General features: G+C 39.9%; 1 protein-coding gene across 4 annotated transcripts in view; it reads right to left on the bottom strand.

Moving 5' to 3' along the window:
* cep112 (centrosomal protein 112) overlaps positions 1-18,233 on the bottom strand; it is a gene marked incomplete at its 3' end in the record, with an annotated part of 200,048 nt that overhangs the window by 61,777 nt on the left and 120,038 nt on the right. For all 4 annotated transcript variants that reach the window (XM_082185304.1, XM_082185306.1, XM_082185305.1 and 1 more), the window contains one exon: positions 15,255-15,485. In XM_082185304.1, the coding sequence (XP_082041430.1) occupies positions 15,255-15,485 (231 nt within the window). The remainder of the gene's footprint in view (positions 1-15,254; positions 15,486-18,233) is intronic.

Below are 18,233 nucleotides of genomic sequence, written 5' to 3'. Positions count from 1 at the left end.
GTAAAAAATTCTTGCACCAAAAGCTCTAGTGTGGAAAAAAAACAAGATGTTCATGTCTTTCTTTCTTCAGTCGAAAATAAATGAAGGTTTTTGAGGAAAACATTCCAGGATTTTTCTCCATATAGTGACTTCAATGGGGTCCAACGGGTCGAAGGTCCAAATGTGAGTTTCAGTGCAGCTTCAAAGTCTCGACACGATCCAGCCGAGGAATAAGAGTCTTATCTAGACAAACCATCCGCCATTTTATAAAAACATTAAACATTTATATTCTTTTTAACCACAAATGCCGTCTTGCACTCCCAAATGTTTTTATGTAATTATTTCCATGGTATATTTAGCTGAATGTTCATGCTGCTCTTTTCCAAGAGGACAGACACTGTAGAGATCTGACAATCCCTACATTTTGGTCTATTCCTAACACAAAGCTTCCATTCTTCCATCCATTCTCCAAAGTGCTAGTCTGAATATAGAATATTCAGAATATAGACCTGGAATATTATGCATACTTATTTAATGGTGCTTTTATTTACCTTATTTGGCGCTTGATGCACTGTATGTTTTTTGTTTTATGGAAGAGCACAGCATAATTATTCTTTTAAATCTCGCATTTGGTGGTCCATGAAAGCAAGCCATGCAGGTTTGGAACAACATGAGTAAAAGATGACAGAATGCTCATTTTTGAATGAACTAAGATCAGACAATTCAATAAAAAGAGGATGCTTTATTGATCTGCACTGATAAAGTCACACAAGTATAGAAAAACACAACCAAGTTAGAGTGAGAAAGCTGGAAAATGAAGCATTTGGGATGCTTTGAGTGCGTTCTCTTGCAAATATCTGTACCTTGCCAAAGGCATCTTTAGAGCTACAGGCGCTTTGAGCTTCTATCAGGTGTTTTAATCACTTCACAATGCCGAGTCCGCAGCCTTTGAAGAGTGAACGCTGCATTTGAACAGTACTGTATCTGAAAAGCACAAAGCATGCAATGCTGAGCCAAACTTCATTAGCGGTCTAATTCTGGAGCTGAGCAATCACAACACTCACCCATCCAATCACACACATTAAAACAGATGGAAAATAAACAGCAGCGCATACACCTACAGGGAGTATGAGATGAGATGTAATTATTATTTTTTTTCAAAATAGAAACAATTAGGTCTGATAGTGTACTAAGCACAAGGCTGGGAGGCATTTCTCCACGTTTTTGCAGCGAGTGTCTGTGTGTGTGTTTAGAGGACAATTTCAGGGCTTGCTCCATTGGATTGTGTAGCTTGGAGAGGAAGACTTTGTTTTTTTTTGTAAACATGGTTTTAAAAGCAATGGGTGTTCTCATGTATCCAAACTGCCTTGGGTTTATTGGTTCCTGGTGTTGGGGAAAGAAAAAGCAGGATGAATTGTTCACCCAAAAATACAAATTCTGTCATCATTTACTCACCCTTGTGTCATTTTAAATCAGTATGAGTTGTTTTTTTCTTTCACACAATGAAAGTATACAAAGTCGTCAAACTCCAAAAATGGCAAAAAAAATACCATGAAATATTATAAAAGCAGAGGTGGGAGTAAGACACAAATATGCAAGTCATAATCAAGCTAGACAAGTAAAGTCATGTCAGTGGCTCAACCCAAGCAAGAGCTAAGTTCACCAAGTTCAGTCACATTAACAAATGGTACAATTTGAGGTTATTTTACTTACTGTACGTCCTCTAATAATTATTCGATCTCTGAAATCTTATCACACATAACTGAGAAGCAGCTTTATAAACAAATGTGTCAGTTGAAAAAACTTGCAAAAACATTGTCTTCAGTCTTCTTACCCTACAAGAATGTGGCTAACCAGACAGTTGATGGATCCCATTGATTTCCATAGTATTTTTTCCCCCTAATATGGAAGTAAATGGGATCGATCAACAACCTTGTTACCAACATTATTCAATATATCTTATTTTTCATTTTTAAGTGAACTATTCCTTTAAGGGAACATAAGCTGTGTCCCAATTCAGAGACTTCATCCTTCTAAAACGAAGGCTACCTCTTCGAAGTCTTCAAAGGTCCAACCGAGCGTTGTTAAATGAGCCGGTCTCGGGCCTCACTACATTTACATTTATGCATTTGGCAGATGCTTTTATCCAAGGTACACATTTAAATTGTTATCAGTTCTTGCTTTCCCTGGGAATCGAACCCATGAACTTGGCGTTGCAAACACCAACTGCGCTACTGTTTGAGCTACAGGAAAGTATACACACTTGTGAGTTTTGCACTTGACCACTTGTGTACTTACATGACATATTTTCTGTATTTGGCCAGGAAAGTGTTCCAAGTGGGCTTTTAACCAAATAGGACAAAATTAACCGACGGCACACACTTACAGTGTTGTAAAAATGCAAGTGTTTACAGAGCTTTATTTAGATTTTCAATACTTTGCATTTTAAAATAAACTGCTAAATGTCTGTTCATTTGTCCCTATGGAATAGACATTCATGATCATGTTCTGTTTAGTTTTGGTTTCTAGTCTTAGTCTACGTTCTGTCGTCAGTCCAAATCTGATATGTGGTTTGAAATACTATTCAAATCACATTTCTGGAGATCCGTTTCAGTCTGAACGCTCTAATCGGAATTTGCGCGGACTTTCTCACAGCACGTAAAGCATAAACGTCCGACATTGCTATAAGAAACATGCAGAAAGTGCATAAAATGACAATATAACGGCACAGAATAAAGCCACACATTCAAGCCTCCTTTCGTTTCTGCCTCATTCTCAGAAAACGCAGTAGTCCAGTGTGGCGACACATGTGCATGTTGTAAATAAGACAACATCTATATTGCAAACCCCTCCGTGTTGCTGTTGCTGTTGTTGTTTTTGGCGTATACCTACCAACTATTGCTATAGAAACAATGCAGATATTCTGGAAAACTCAATAATAACTCAATAAAAGTCAATAATTTTAGATCAGATTCCAATCGGATGCACAAATAATCGGATTTGGACTGACAGTATGTGAACGTAGTTTTCTTAGTCCCTGATTAGCGTCACACCTGTTTCCCTATTCTGTTGATTAGCTTCCCTTGTGTATTTAAGCCTTCTGTCTTCCTCTGTTCTTTGTCTTGAGTTAATCATTACATGGTGAGTTAGGGCTCGGTCACACAGAACGCGTTCTGACTTTGAAAAACACGAGACGTGGGCTCTGGGATGGGGTTTCGAGACGCGTTTGATCTGATTTTAACTTGAGCGCCACATTTTTAGGACGCTGTGTAATGTGCGAGACACTGCAAAAGACGCAAGACACAACGGTTATACACGATTTAGTAATTGTGGTAATTCTAATTAAGTGATCAAAAGCAGTTGCAAATGTTGTACAAAATACACATACTAATCTTTGCACCAATAAAACGTGCAACACTTTGTGTTTTACTACCAAATTATATGTAATATCGAATTAATTTAACTCACGGTGGGATGTTTTCCTTCGACATCGTGAACGTGATGCATGATGGGATACGCTTAGCCTCGATTACCGCTCCGAAGTGTGGATTTCGCTGAGCTTTGCCGTTTTTCAGACCTGGGACAGTCGCAGGACACTCATAGTCAAGGTTTTTTCGTGTCTGAGCGATGAGCAAATGTTGGTCCAGACTGTAAGAATCAGATAAATCACTCTCCACGCTACATTCAGACCATTACCAAACAGATGTGCAAGACTATTCATTATTCACATCGTCCTACTGACTCCCTTGATTTAGATTTAGATAGAGACTTCAGCAATCACTCCAGCAACAGACATGAATGATATCTGAAATCATGCATCTTACTGAAGAGAGGTAAGCTGATACTCACTTCCTTCAAATCAACAGATGGAAAAATGCTGTTTTTACTTTGTTTTCAGTTACTTGATGGTTTATTTCATTAAAAAACGCATGCATAAATATGGGGATAAATATTGAATATCATCAATACAACTGAATGTATTTTTCCATCTACATTGCTCACCCTATTGTGAACAAGCCAAGTCAGTGAAGGTGACACCATGCTAAAGAAAAAAAAACAGATCAATCCTCACTCGTCCTTCCTCGTCCTCAAGCATTACACTGGCAGGTGTGGTTGCACCCCCAGCCCGTGTTTGATTTTCATCAGGACTTCCGAGGGGAAGTTTTTGGGCAGGGATCAGTCACACCTCTGTTAGCAGGTGGATCAATGGACTGGCGGCAGGGATCATGGGAACACAGCCATTAATGCATCTGAGTGAGGATTTGGGCTGCCGGGTGATTTATTGGCCTCTCATGGTTTGAGTTGGGACCTCCTGTGATCCGTCCCATTTGATGACCTTTGGTGCTGATTTGCCGCCAGGGGCAACAACACAAAGGCCAGCTTAGGGGTTCAATAAGAGCCTTTTATTTGGCTGGTGACCCCAGAGACAAATCTCCATCTGGTGGTGTGATTAGAGTCAAGTCACCTTCATTTATACAGCGCTTTTACCAATATAGATTGTTTCAAAGCAGCTTTACAGTGATAATATGAAATTAAAGTAGCAGAGATAGTTTTGGCTTTACAGCAGCTCTAGAATAAAGTTACTGTCCAGCTAAAGTTAGTGCGCTCTGATGAGAGATGGGCAGCTTTCTGCAATTCAATTAAACAATTCAACAATTCATAAGTGTGTAGAGTTGATCTCTATAAATTTATAGCTGTTAACTATCCACTTTGAGGAGAAAACATTGACTGCTTCCCAACACCATCTATCATCGCCCTTCAGCTGGGGGAGGAGGAGGAGGAGAGATTGATCACTCAATACTGATCAAGTTCCCGTTGACAGGTGGCCTTTGTGCCAACATGCAATAGTTTGTCTAGCACTTCATTTGTGTCTTTTTGGTGATGGGTGGAGGATGGTCTCAGCTGCAGATGGGACGCCCACAGACTGACCATTCACAGACCATCTGGTCCACATTGCACACACAGAATGACTTTCTCAAAATTGCAAGTTGCAATCTGATTGGCCAGTAGTCATGTTTCACATTTTCTGATGTTTTTTTTACAATAAAATATGGAAGTAGTGTCCGTGACGTCACCCGTAGTGTTTCTGAAGAGCATTTTTTAAGCCCATTATCACATTAGTAAAATACTGTTACATTTACAGTTTTTTGGGGGAAATAAACAAGAACAAGTCATCAGTGAAAACCATAAATTGAATTCTTTACCGGCTATTTTAAAGTGGTTGTCAGTACAGATTTGAGGAATTTGGTATATTAACTGAATTTAATTGATATTTATTTTTTTAACTGCTTCTAAACGTCACTCTAAAAAGGTTGTTAGCTTTACACGTCAGTTGATCAATTCCTAAGTGATGTTTCTTGGTCAAAATAAGCTGCTATATGGACCACACTTCATGCTGGGGCCCTATTTTAATGATCTAAGTGCATGGTCTAAAGCACATGGCTCAAGATCGTGTCCGAATCCACTTTTGCTAGTTTAACGACGGGAAAAATGGACGGCGCTCCCGGTGCATGGTCTAAAAGAGTCGTCCCTATTCTCTTAATGAGTAATGGGTGTGTTTTGTCTCTAATGGGTGTGTTTTGTCTCTATTCTCTTAATGAGTAATGGGTGTGTTTTGGACGTAACGTGCAATAAACCAATCAGAGTCTCATCACCCATTCCCTTCAAAAGCCAGTAGCGCTCGTCCATGGCAGATTCGCTGTTTACATGGAGGAACTTACAATGCGTCTCCAGAGCGCAAACGGATCTGCTCGTGTGTGAGGCTATCTACGAGACAAGTCGGATTCCACCATATCTTTATGTACACAATAATGATCTTTTACATTGTAATGTTTGTGTGCTGTTGCACTGTTGTGTGTAATAAGCATTGTGTTGCGTTGTTTAAATAACAAAAGAAATACTGTGCCATTGACTTCAGACCAGATTTCAGTTCCTCAAAATAGCAACGGTCCAACAATGCGCCAGAACACACACCTGGTTCTCAGACCAGCAGCCCATGGGCACACAGATGGGCGCAAATATATTTGCTATTTAAACATTTGCTATTTTAAGCAGGACGTGAAAATCAGAATTGCGTCGGGCTGAAACTAGCAAAACACACTTGCGTCGCACCTGGCGCTGCATTGAGCCGGGTCTATGATAGGGCCCTGAGTGTCGCAAGTCGATCTGTTTAAGACTAGGTTGAGGATTTCTTGTCCAGTGAGATATAAAAGTCTCTGAGCAAGCGGCCAAAGGCATTGTGGATGCGTTCTGTCTAAAGCCAGAGCTTTCTCCACAGCTCTACACTGCCGGTGTGTGGCAGGCTTTTCTTGTGTCACCGACTCTCCCAGCCATCGTGAGAGAAACAGAATGAGGAATAAACTGGAGGATGGGGGGGGGGGAACGGCATAACTTTCATCTCCGCAGAAGAAAGAAAAATAGAATCACCAAATCCATCCACATGCCTGGCTGGTCTAAATCTGATTTTCTGCTATTAAGCTCCATTTCCCTCTCTCGATCTGCCACTCCGAGGTGATGGGGAGGTGTCTTTGATCATATTCTCCCACTGTTTTGCTCTCTGTAATCCATGACCAAAAATAATGGGATTTGGTGTATCTCCAAATGGCAGAGAAACCAGTTGACAGAAATTAATAAGTTTGCAGGGACAAAAAAAAAGAAAAAAAAGTGAAGACAAACAATGACAACATCATCCCCCCCAAAAAACACCACCATCTTCCGTCAGGAGTGAAAGAAAGAAAGAGAGAAAGTATGAATCATAATGTTAAACAGAGACTAAAAATGGTGGTGGCACATTAACAAAAAAAAAAAAAAGTTTAAAAAGAGGTAGCATCCAAACTTGGGGCAGAATGACAGCTGACAGGCGTGCCGTGGGGGAGAAGTAACACACTGATGCGTCTTTGAAGTGAGCGAAGTGTGTTCTCCGAGACAGCAGCCATGTTCCTGATTCGCTCTAATCCCTCCTGTCACTGCTCAATGGAAGCCTTGTACCAATGCCACATATCCTTCTTTGTCAACAGGTGCATTTCATTACGCAATGTGTACATGCAATCATCTTGACCAGTTTCCTGCCAGTTTTATGTGCAACAGACTCACAGTATTTGTGCAACATTGTTTGCGTTCACATTCTGCCCTATTCGTTTCAATATGACAGTTGACATAAGACTGTTTCAAGAACGATTTACGCCCAAACACGCTTTATTACACGACACCATTTTCAACTAAAAACGTAAAACTTTGTATGCGTTTTGGACGTTCGTTTACACGACTACGTCATGCACACGCGTATTACGTGTTCAGTCTATAGTGTTTCATCGCCATCTACTGGCCTGGCAGCAGAATACAGCATTTTTTGTCGTTTTCGCGGATCCGTGTGAACGGGGATCGTTTTGACAATGTACGCGGAAAACTCAAAGGAAAAACTTCTCTGTTTTAAGCATATCGTGGTCGAGTAAACGTACCCTCAAGTCTCCTTTGCTTTGCTTGGGAGAATCAAGCTGAAAATTTCCTTTGAATTCAACTATTAACAAAAGAGTTAGGGCTGAATGCAGACTGGATTACACTTGGCAGGCGGTCTGGGATAATAATGTCACATCTCTGTAACACTGGCTGTGGCAGTGAACGTTTCTGGGGGATGTTTGTGGATGGTGGGCAAACACTGTGTAAATAGACGGCGGGTGAAACATTCTGACAGCTTCCTCCCGGATCATTCACAAATACACTTCATATGTATTTACATTCTATTCAACTAGCGTAAGTCGGATGCTTCCGCCATACATGGCTCTTCACTTTGGCTCCTGCTAGCTCGAAAAAAAGAAGAAAAAAAAAAGCATGTGCTGACTTTTCAAAGCAATATCTCTCGCAGTACCTCTACCACTGTCTTCCACTTTTCTTGCGTTCTTTGTCACAGTGGGGGAAACCAAAATAACCACATCAGTTTCGTGCCGCACACCTTGTTCCCATGGAGATCTCATGCATGTACAGAAACCATGGCGCTGGAAGCAGAGATGCAGTGGCACTACACAATTACCATTTGTATAAGAGAAAGAATATAACAATAAGATCATAAAAGTAGGGCCGTGATGTGGAAAATGCGTATGAAATCCAGGCATAAAAATGGAATTTACTGTATAATGCAGAATGTCACTGAATAAATCCAAAGAAGGCCTGCACACTTAATCAAATTTGCGATATGAACTACAGTCTGTGAATATTAAACCATAATAAGAAAGCTATTTAAACATGAAGCCAGCTTGTTTTGTGTGTCTCCGTGTGAAAGAGCGCCACAGTTTCATTATACACACACACACACACACACACACACACACACACACACACACACACACACACACACACACACACACACACACACACACACACACTCTTCACTTCGTCTTCACTACAACCTGCCAAAACAAAAGTTTGGTTTAATTTTTGTGGAAATTATGATATTACTATTGTACATTAAGTAATAATAACAACAATAATACAGTTTATTAAAGCATTACTTTTTAAGAAAAATATCAACGCACAATATTTCATGTTTTAGTTTGACTATAAACCTCTGTTGAGCAGCTCTTTGTTTGCCAAAAATAAAAGGAATTGTTTAAATTTCAATTGAATACATTTTAAAAGATTGATCAAATTGTTAAAGTTTTATGCATTTGATTGCCACCATTTTTGATACAAAATTTTATATAATAAAATAAAAATACAGAATCGAGAAAAATTCAAAGACAACAGAATTTCTGAAAATAAAAAAATAAAAAAATTAATTTGGCACTATTTGTTAAAACTTTAATATTCATGATTTCAAATAACAAGGCATTCAACCATTAAAAAGTAATCCAGAAATAAAACGGAAAACATGGAATTTGTAAACAAAATCTTTGAAAAGATGAAAGGTTTTCCTAGACCTTACAGAAGAAGAAAAAAGGAATAATATCCTGGACACTCTTTTTAATATTATTTTCTATTCCATTACACATTATCTGTAAATAATGACTTACATTTGGGACCAAAAGGCAATTTTATAATGGTTTTTATTTATTTGTTTGTTTGGAACAACCTCAACTTTTCTACGTTTGTGTTCCACTGCAGGAATAAAGACATATGGCTTTATAACAATGTGTGAGAGAGTAAATTATGATGTTTTAAAAAATTTGGGGTCATGAACGTGGCCATATTGAAGCAGTTCACGAGAGAGGTGCCACAGGTCTATGTTTTGGGCCCGCTCTCATGTCAGATCTATGGCACTGGGCTTGGTCTGACAGATCCAGTGTATCAGGGTGAGTTAGGCTGGTGCCTTTTATCAGGGCAAATCCCTTGAGCCTTTGGCTTTCGGGCAAAAAAAAAAGAGAGAAAAAAAAAAGAAAAAGAGAAGGGAACCAGCCACATCCAGTTCAGCGCCTACAGCCACAATTTGTAATGTTGCTCATATTTTACCTGAAATGACCAATCCCTCTGATGTTAAACTCTGAAGTTGCATCATCCGAGAAACCCTGATGACTCAAAAAGGGTGGAAAAGCTGCAGGAATGAGGTCAAAGAAAATGAATTGAGAATATGTCTGTAAACGAAACACAATTAGATTGAACGCGACGAACCGTCATCCTCATATAAAGCCAAAGTATCCAAACTATTCCAGCTCATTTAACCAAGCAGCTTTATAGAGATAACAGGAAAATAATGCAACAAAGTTTGTTTCTAGAAGAAAATTGCGTCACAGTCCAGCAGTGATGGTTCATTTCTGTTGTAAAAAAGTTATTAGTTTAGTTATTAGCTCAGTTCAGTTCTCATATAATCGTGTCAATTATGTGTCAAAATTATGTGTATAATATGAATTCGATTACAATCTACCTTTCTGTTTGTTTGTAGTTGAGATTTTCAAACTAGCAAATACAAGATAATGTTCATGTACGCCACAATTCTTGGGATCCAATTGAACTGGACGCAGTGATTAAAGAGAAGATCCCGATCTAAAATCAGCTTTGAACTTAATACGTTTTCTCATTGGAAGATTGTATGTTGAGGAATCTGCAGTGAAAGAGAAGACATGAAAAGGCCTGAATCTGGAGGAAATCAGGACAGGAACCCATGATTTGTATAGCCGTTACTCCAAAGCTAAAGAAGAAGAAAGTACAACGAACATCTGAGCATCAGAGGCACTGGCTTCCAAGTCAGGTTTATCTGGAGGAACAAGGCTCCCAGGGCTCTCTGTGTGGATGGAGATTGGGTACTGGTGGCCACACACACACACACACACACACACACACACACACACACACACACACACACACACACACACACACACACACACACACACACACACACACACACACACACACACACACACACACACACACACAGCCAGCCAGATAAACCTCTGTTGTTAACAGAGACTGGAATAAATTCACTTTTATCTTCCTTTCTATTCACTAAGCGACTGACGTTGGAACAATCTAACGCATGATCTTATCGCTTCTGGTATTCTGTTTCTTATTATTTTTATTCCACAAGCTCCCCTTCAAAAAAAAAAAAAAGCCTGTGTCTTTCATGAAAACCCATTCATGGATTTAATGGATTTTGCTTTCCCTTTTTCTCTGGACCCGTCTTCAAAACTCTGGCTGGCCATTCCAGCGCGGCGGCTGACTGCCGAGGACAGCGTTTCTCTCACCATCAAAAGAATAAGAAATTCCAGCTTAGAAACATGCCAAGTCACTACGAACCTAAAAGCTTGAAAACTTCCAAAATGAAAATAGCTAAACTTTTCCCCCTCTGAAACATAAAGAAGCTCTGATGCAGTCGGGGGAGAGATAACGCACCGGGTAAACGCGCAAACGAAATCATTAGCCGGCTTTAAAGCATTCCGGCTAATAATCTGTGAAACCAATAGGATTTATCTCAGTGATGTTTCTACTATCACGCAACAAGAAAAAAAATACGTTTTTACATTTTCCGAAGACAATGTTAATGCAGTGGTGCCTTCTCGTCTCCACGACTCTACGGTGTATGGCGTCGTTGCCCACTAGCCGAAAAAGGCCTTCGATTCCCCTTTTTCACCAGAAACAGGGTGCCAGTATTCCAGTCCAATCTGGAAACTGTTCCCATACGGATCAGGGTCAGAAAAATGAGCTATGCACATCAGAGGCCAGGGCGGGATTATGTCTTTACCAAGTATAGTATTCAAAAACAACAACACAAAACAAACCTTATTACAAAGACTCATAAACAAAGACAAAGTGGCAAGTTTGTTCGTGGGCTTCATGGTTATGTACAGTGTTGGGGAAAGTTACTTTTAAAAGAAATGCATTACTATGTTGTGTTACTCCCCCCCAAAAAAGAGGCTCAGTTTGATGCTTTGCTAGCGATATAGGAGCCAGACCATCAATTTCCGTGAACCGATTGATCTTGAACAATTCTGGATTTTGGTGTCCGCTTGTACGGTGGCTCTAAATGTCAAAACACCTCTCAAAATGCTTGCCACGGATGATCCCAATTTGATCCCAATTTGTTTATGACAGACGAAAGTTTCCGAGGCAGTGTGTAAACGTGATTGACACAACGTGAAGTCGTGTTTATTTTTATTAATGTGCGGAAATTTTGGTCGAGAATTTCGGACTCAATGTGCAAGTACTAAACTTTGGTGCACAACTTGTTTGGCTTCAAACATAAATTATGCCTCATATTTATTTTTTATGCAATCAGACTTACAGTTTTCATCTGGCAGACAATAAAATAGCAGAGACATCCCATACTTCAAATGAAGAAGAGACCCGAGCCATACCCTGACTCATACCCCTTTTCAATCATAATAATGGTGTTACTGGAGCCAGTGCAAGCCAGTGAACTTATGAGAGCGGAAGGATGGAGTACTTTACCACACATTACTACATAACCAGTGTTGGGGGTAACTTGAGTTACGTAATCAGATTACTTCTTCAAGTAACTAGTAAAGTAACACATTACTTTTTCAACTTACAACAAAATATCTAAGTTACTTTTTCAAACTTTTTCAAACGCAAAAGCAATGTAACACACTACTTTTCATAAAAAGTGACTAATTGCGTTACTTAGTCACTTTTTATGAAAAGTAGTGTGTTACATTGCTTTTGCGTTACTTTTTCTCACCTGGGCTGGGTTTGCCTGATTGTTTTTTTTTAATAACAACAAAAAAGTTATATTTTTGGCAAATGTTAAGGCCCTTTCACACCAAAAGTGAAATGAATAATCCTCAGGCTGAAGGAAATGGTTATTTGCTTATTTTAGAGCACACAACACCTGCTCACTTTATTTCTCTCAACATGCGGACAGGAGAGCTGTCAGTCAATAAATGTGAAAAAGTAATGTGTTACTTTACTAGTTACTTGAAGAAGTAATCTGATTACGTAACTCAAGTTACCCCCAACACTGGTTATGTAGTAATGTGTGGTAAAGTACTCCATCCTTCCGCTCTCATAAGTTCACTGGCTTGCACTGGCTCCAGTAACACCATTATTATGATTGAAAAGGGGTATGAGTCAGGGTATGGCTCGGGTCTCTTCTTCATTTGAAGTATGGGATGTCTCTGCTATTTTATTGTCCGCCAGATGAAAACTGTAAGTCTGATTGCATAGAAAAGAAATATGAGGAATCATTTATGTTTAAAGCTAAACAAGTTGTGCACCAAAGTTTAGTACTTGCACATTGAGTCCGAAATTCTCTACCAAAATTTTCGCACGTTAAAAAATAAACACGACTTCACGTTGTGTCAATCACGTTTACACACTGCCTCAGAAACTTTCGTCCGTCATAAAAAAATTGGGATCAGGTTCGATTTTCTGCATTTTTCACATCCGTTCAAAATCTGTTCAAAAGATTTTGAACTGTTCAAAATCAATCAGTTCACGGAAATTGATGGTCTGGCTCCAATATCGCTAGCAAAGCATCAAACTGAGCCACTGATTCCTAAAGTAAACTCTGAATCTCTCAGGATAATCCCGCAGCGAACTCTCTTTCGTCTCTATGCAATCTCAGGATTGGATGGACCCAATATTTCCTCCTTTATTTTTCTCTTTTTAAGAAGAGAGAGGACACCAAAATCATCCTCACTGCTTGAAGGCTCCATTGAAGACCTTTAGGGTTAGAGGTTTGTTCAAACCCTAAATATGAGTAAAAGTGATAGAGACGCTTGACTTAGCAAACACCACGGATGACTCATGTAATGGACTGCATTGGGGAGCAAACGAAACACTGGAAAAATGAGTGTGTGAGTCAGATGTTTGGTTAATCCTCAGAGGACAGAGCAGCTTTACTCTGGAGGAATGAGTCTGATGTTGTGCCTTTGGTCAGAGAGAGATCAGAGAGCCGGTTTAGCTATTTTACCTAGCGCTATAATAGCCTGGTCACTCTCACAGGCCTATGATAAAATCATCGGACTCACTATGTCATATTGATCTACGTCTGTATTAGTAATCATGGAAACACTTAACTCACAAACATCAATTCTTACGCAACATACATGTGGGCTTGATAACGCCCATCTATTTGTTGTGTATCTCTTCATTAATAATCCACATGCCATAAAGGGACAGTTCCACCCAAAATTTAATTTGTCATAATTTACTCACACATTTCTGACCTTTCACGAAACGCAAAAGGAGATGTTTAAATGTCACCGTTCACAATAAATCTTTTCTGAATGAAATCTTGGTGATTGAGACTTTCACTTCAATTGAGTGTTCCTCTAAAGAAAGTACAAAATTGTTTATGTGAGAAAAACTTTTTATTTTATAAACCTCAAAGGAAAACTTTTTCATTTTAAGCATATCGTTGTCGTGTAAAAGTACCCTTAGGCATTACTTAGGATTATCTTACTGGAGTCATTTGACATTGCTCAAATTTTAATTGGTTTTAATGCATTTATTTTGACATTCACAACATATTCTTAGTTTTTAAGGCCTCATCCTCTATCAGTGTTTTGATGTACTCTTTAATTTTTCTCATTGCATTGCGGTCTTTATTGCTTATATTTACTTTTTATGTTTATTTTAGTTTGGTATTGAACAGCACAGTGGTCAACTGTTGTTTTTTATTGTGCTTTATGAATACATTTTGATTTGATTTGGATATTCTACTTTCGTAAAGTGACACTGCAACAACATTTTACGGCTTGATTGACCTTTACTTTATCCTTTGTGATTTGATTGAATCGTTAAACTTTGGATATACTGGAAATTTGAGAGGCCGAACAAGCTATTTTTTTTTTATAAAATATATTATATTTTCAATGATATGCATTGATGAATCATTATAAAACAAAAGTAAAACCGACTCTCATTTATTGTCGAATGATGGATGTGTTAACTGCATAATATGAAAGTGTTAAAACATGAAAACACATTAACTTTGGCAGCTCTAGTTTGAAGCGTGTCAGTCAGTCCCAGAGACAGACACGGGTCAGGATGAGTATCAGATGAGGGCTGGCAGAAACAGACACTGATTCTGTAAACAAGCCTTACGTGTCAGCTTGAGAGTGGAAAAGCCAGGCGGGATTCTCTTCAGACGGGATTTATGTGCTGCAATGTACTCACATATGGCTCCAAAATGGAGGCCCAGGATTTATGAAGAGGCCAAATGGCACGCTAATGTGCCGCAGATGTGCAGTCAGCAGTGGTGCATGTGTTTAATGAAAACTAATCGCTTTGATGGGCCTAATCAGGATTACGCTCTGATCAATACCACCTTTAGCCAGTTCCTGGCCAACCTGTGCTGGATTATGGCCACTTTTCCAAGCCCTCGTTTCTGCGGCTGGAATCAAGAGCTTTAAAAACTGTGAGGATGCAGGATTTCCGGTATAGTCGCTCAGTGCTCAACCTTGATAGAGCTGGGGCTAATGTGTAGAATTAAATACTAACGTGATCTCTTCCCTCAGTGCTGGAGTTCAAGCCAACACAGGCCATTGATAAACATACGTGTGTGTATACTGTACGTAACAACACACACATGATAAGGGGAGAAGCTTGTCTTGTGTATTTATTCATCTGTTTATAAGTTATACGTTTATTTATTCACGTTTCCACCGCAGGAATTTTCCCCAGGAACTAGGGACTTCGGGGGGGTACTCGGTGTGTTTCGACTGCAGGAACCAGGGGCTAAAAACACTTTATTTAAATGCATTTGCTATTTGAACAACGTGGCGCAGGACATGAAAATGAAAATTGCGTCGGGCTGAAACAAGCAAAACACACCGGGTGTGTGATAGTACGGGTCAATGCCCGTTCAGTCTGAAGTCCACACCAACCTTCTCTTGTGCCAGCTCTCTTTCAGTCTTGTGGGATCTTTCCAGGTCCTGCCGCACCTGATCCATCTCGGCCCGCATGCGGTCCAGAGCGGTTTGCTGGTCGTGAGCGGCCCGCTTTCGCTCCTCCTCCCGCAGTAAACCCAACTCCGTCAGCTGCTGCGTCCTCTGACTGTGGGCCGCCAGAAGCTCCTTCCTCAGAGAACGCACCTGGGACTCCAGATCCGAGATCGTCTGGTGATGAGAAACACAAACAACGGCATGTGTAAATCTGTTAAGGTGAACCCATAGTCGAATGATAAAACACGGACAGCCAATCAGAATCCACTCGAATTTAAGTGCTCGCGCATTTAAAATGACAGACGACATTGTGGAGAAGTTAATCGCCGAGGTACAAAAAAATACACCAGTGTTTGACAAGTCAAGCCCCTTTTCAAGAAAACGGAGATGGAATAAACGGTGAGAAGTATTACGATTACACTAGCTTCACTCTAAACACATCATGCTGAGGACATCGGCTGGTTAAAGCCGTGGAAATGCAACAAGAACAGCAAAACACACTTTGAAACCGCAGCGAGCGAGCTTAGAATAAATAGACCGCCATCGTTCACTGGTGTGGATGCAAATATAGTTATCGTTATAGTTATCAGATAGTTTGTTTCTGTGTTGTTTCTATATAAAAATGTCAATACAATGTACAGTATTTGCTCTGGCTCTTGTTTTAAATTATTTTGTTCTGTTAGTGTGCTTGTTGTTGTCCTCTGTTGACGTTGAACAAAGCAGAATGTGACGGTTGGTCGGTGTGGTATTTGTCCCACCACTCCTCCACTGTGATTGGACGGCTGGGTAAAAAGTTTGACCAAAAGTTCAACATTCTTCCACTCTCGGCGACCGGAAAAAAGACGCTCAGCGCCTCGTTACGCTCATGGCGTTTTAAAAACGCACCGCTCCCATTGAAAACAATTGAAAAAATAAACCAGTCGGGTGGAAAAAACGCTTTGGTGGACACAGGGTAAGGCTGGACACTGGGTCTAAGGGACTGCAAAACAGAAACAAATGCAAACTGAAACTGAGAGAGAGAGAGAGAGAGAGAGAGAGAGAGAGAGAGAGAGAGAGAGAGAGAGAGAGAGAGAGAGAGAGAGAGAGGATAAGAGAAACAAGCCAAGCAGGACCAGTGGAGGATTGTGCCCATTCTAGGAAGAGGGAAACAGACACCACAGCCTCTGATCTCTGAGCCACAAGAGTTCAACATCAAAGCTTCGGCATTCCATAAAGGTCAGCGGTTTGATTTAATGACCAAAATTAGTGCAAATCAAAGGTCAGTTACCCATGGGGACGAGGTACCACTGCCATTTCTCATTTCAGGAAGATGAAAAACCTCACAGAGACCGCTTGCCAATGAGCTGTTGCGTTATTGTGAAAGCGAGTAAAAAAAGAGAGCAGATAAAAAGAGAAGAAATCAGAGGCATTACCACGGGAATTAGCCCTTGATGGAGCTGTCGGAGACCTCGTTCAGAGAGTCAAGAACCCGTCTGACACACTGACCAACTGCTGAAACTGGAGTACACAGGAACAGCATTATAGAGAATGCGTAACTTCGCTCAATGCTAGCAGTGACTGGGGAAAAACATATTTCTAGGCCACAAAAACACCATTCACACATTTCTTCTGTAATTCTGATATATTTCCAAATACCTCTGAATAACCTGAGTAAAAAATTCAGCAGGGAAAATATTGACTCGATTGTATCTACTGGGATTTGATAAGATTGGGCTATGATTTTATTGGTTAATATTGTTTTTCCTCACCCCTGTGACACTGTATACGCAAACAGAAAAGTCATTATCAGGGCTCGACATTAAGGCTTGTCCGCTTGTCCGGGACAAGTGGATTTTTTTTGTAGGACAAGTGGAAGAGAAAATTGGTTGTCCCACTGGACAAGTAAAAAAAAAAAAAAAAAAAAAAAAGCCATGTTACTTCACGTTATGTGCCACTCATTATTTTACATATTTAATTTTACCGATTTGTAACAAACACTTTTTTTCCCCACAATCCGTCGGACCAGCGTCCAACTCAGAATGCTTTGATTGGCCAATCAGGAGTCGGTTCAAGTTTAAACATTTTTACCTCCCTCAAAGAACAGTGGTGTTGACTGGAGTGGAGAGTGATGTTTCTTCAGGCTCCGAAGCCCGGCCAAGCGCCACGAAAAGCTCCAAAAACAAGTCACCCTACACCAACAGCACCATACGAATTAAAACGGGAACGAAAATTTGTAACCAAATGGAAAGATGAATTCGACTGGGTTATTTATGAAGACGGAGTAATGTTCTGTGGCGTCTGTCAGGGGCAACCCAACCTGGCTGACAAGTAAAAGTAAGTGACGTTAGCTAGCTAGCGTCGGCAGCCGTGTACTATAAACAAGCATTAACAGCATTTGTATTGGTTAAATGTACATAGTTAAATATTAGCTAATGTTCAGATGTAAATTAGCTACACGTTTTAAAGTATCCCTTGGTAAATCAGCCTCTGCCGGGTAGAAAGTGGCAAAATCCATTGTTATGTCTACAATTATAAAATTCTAAATCTTTACCCCGGACAAGTGACTTTTGTGCATAGACAAGTGAAAGATAAATTTTCTTGTCCGAAGGACAAGTGCCTCAAAAAGTTAATGTCAAGCCCTGACTATTACATGTTGATGACAGTGTTGATGACAGATATTTCTCTCTCCTTTTTTTAAAGATGTATTTTTGCAGATTGTTGTCTTTATTATGATAGTATAATATAGAGGGGACAGGAAGAGAGAGGGGGACGGGATCGGGAAAGATCCACGAGCCGAGACTCGAACGCAGGTCGCCTGAAGCGCAAGCGCAGTATGTCTTTTCTAAGATAGATAGGCGGAAGATTTTTCTCTCTTTAAAATAACAAGAACTGACGAGTCATGCACTATAAGACCAGGAACAGTAATTAATGAAGTACATAGAA

This window comes from Leuciscus leuciscus, assembly GCF_965113295.1.
Source record: "Leuciscus leuciscus genome assembly, chromosome: 1".
In the NCBI taxonomy this organism is placed as follows: Eukaryota; Metazoa; Chordata; class Actinopteri; order Cypriniformes; family Leuciscidae; genus Leuciscus; species Leuciscus leuciscus.
This window is presented reverse-complemented; position numbering and strand designations above follow the sequence as displayed.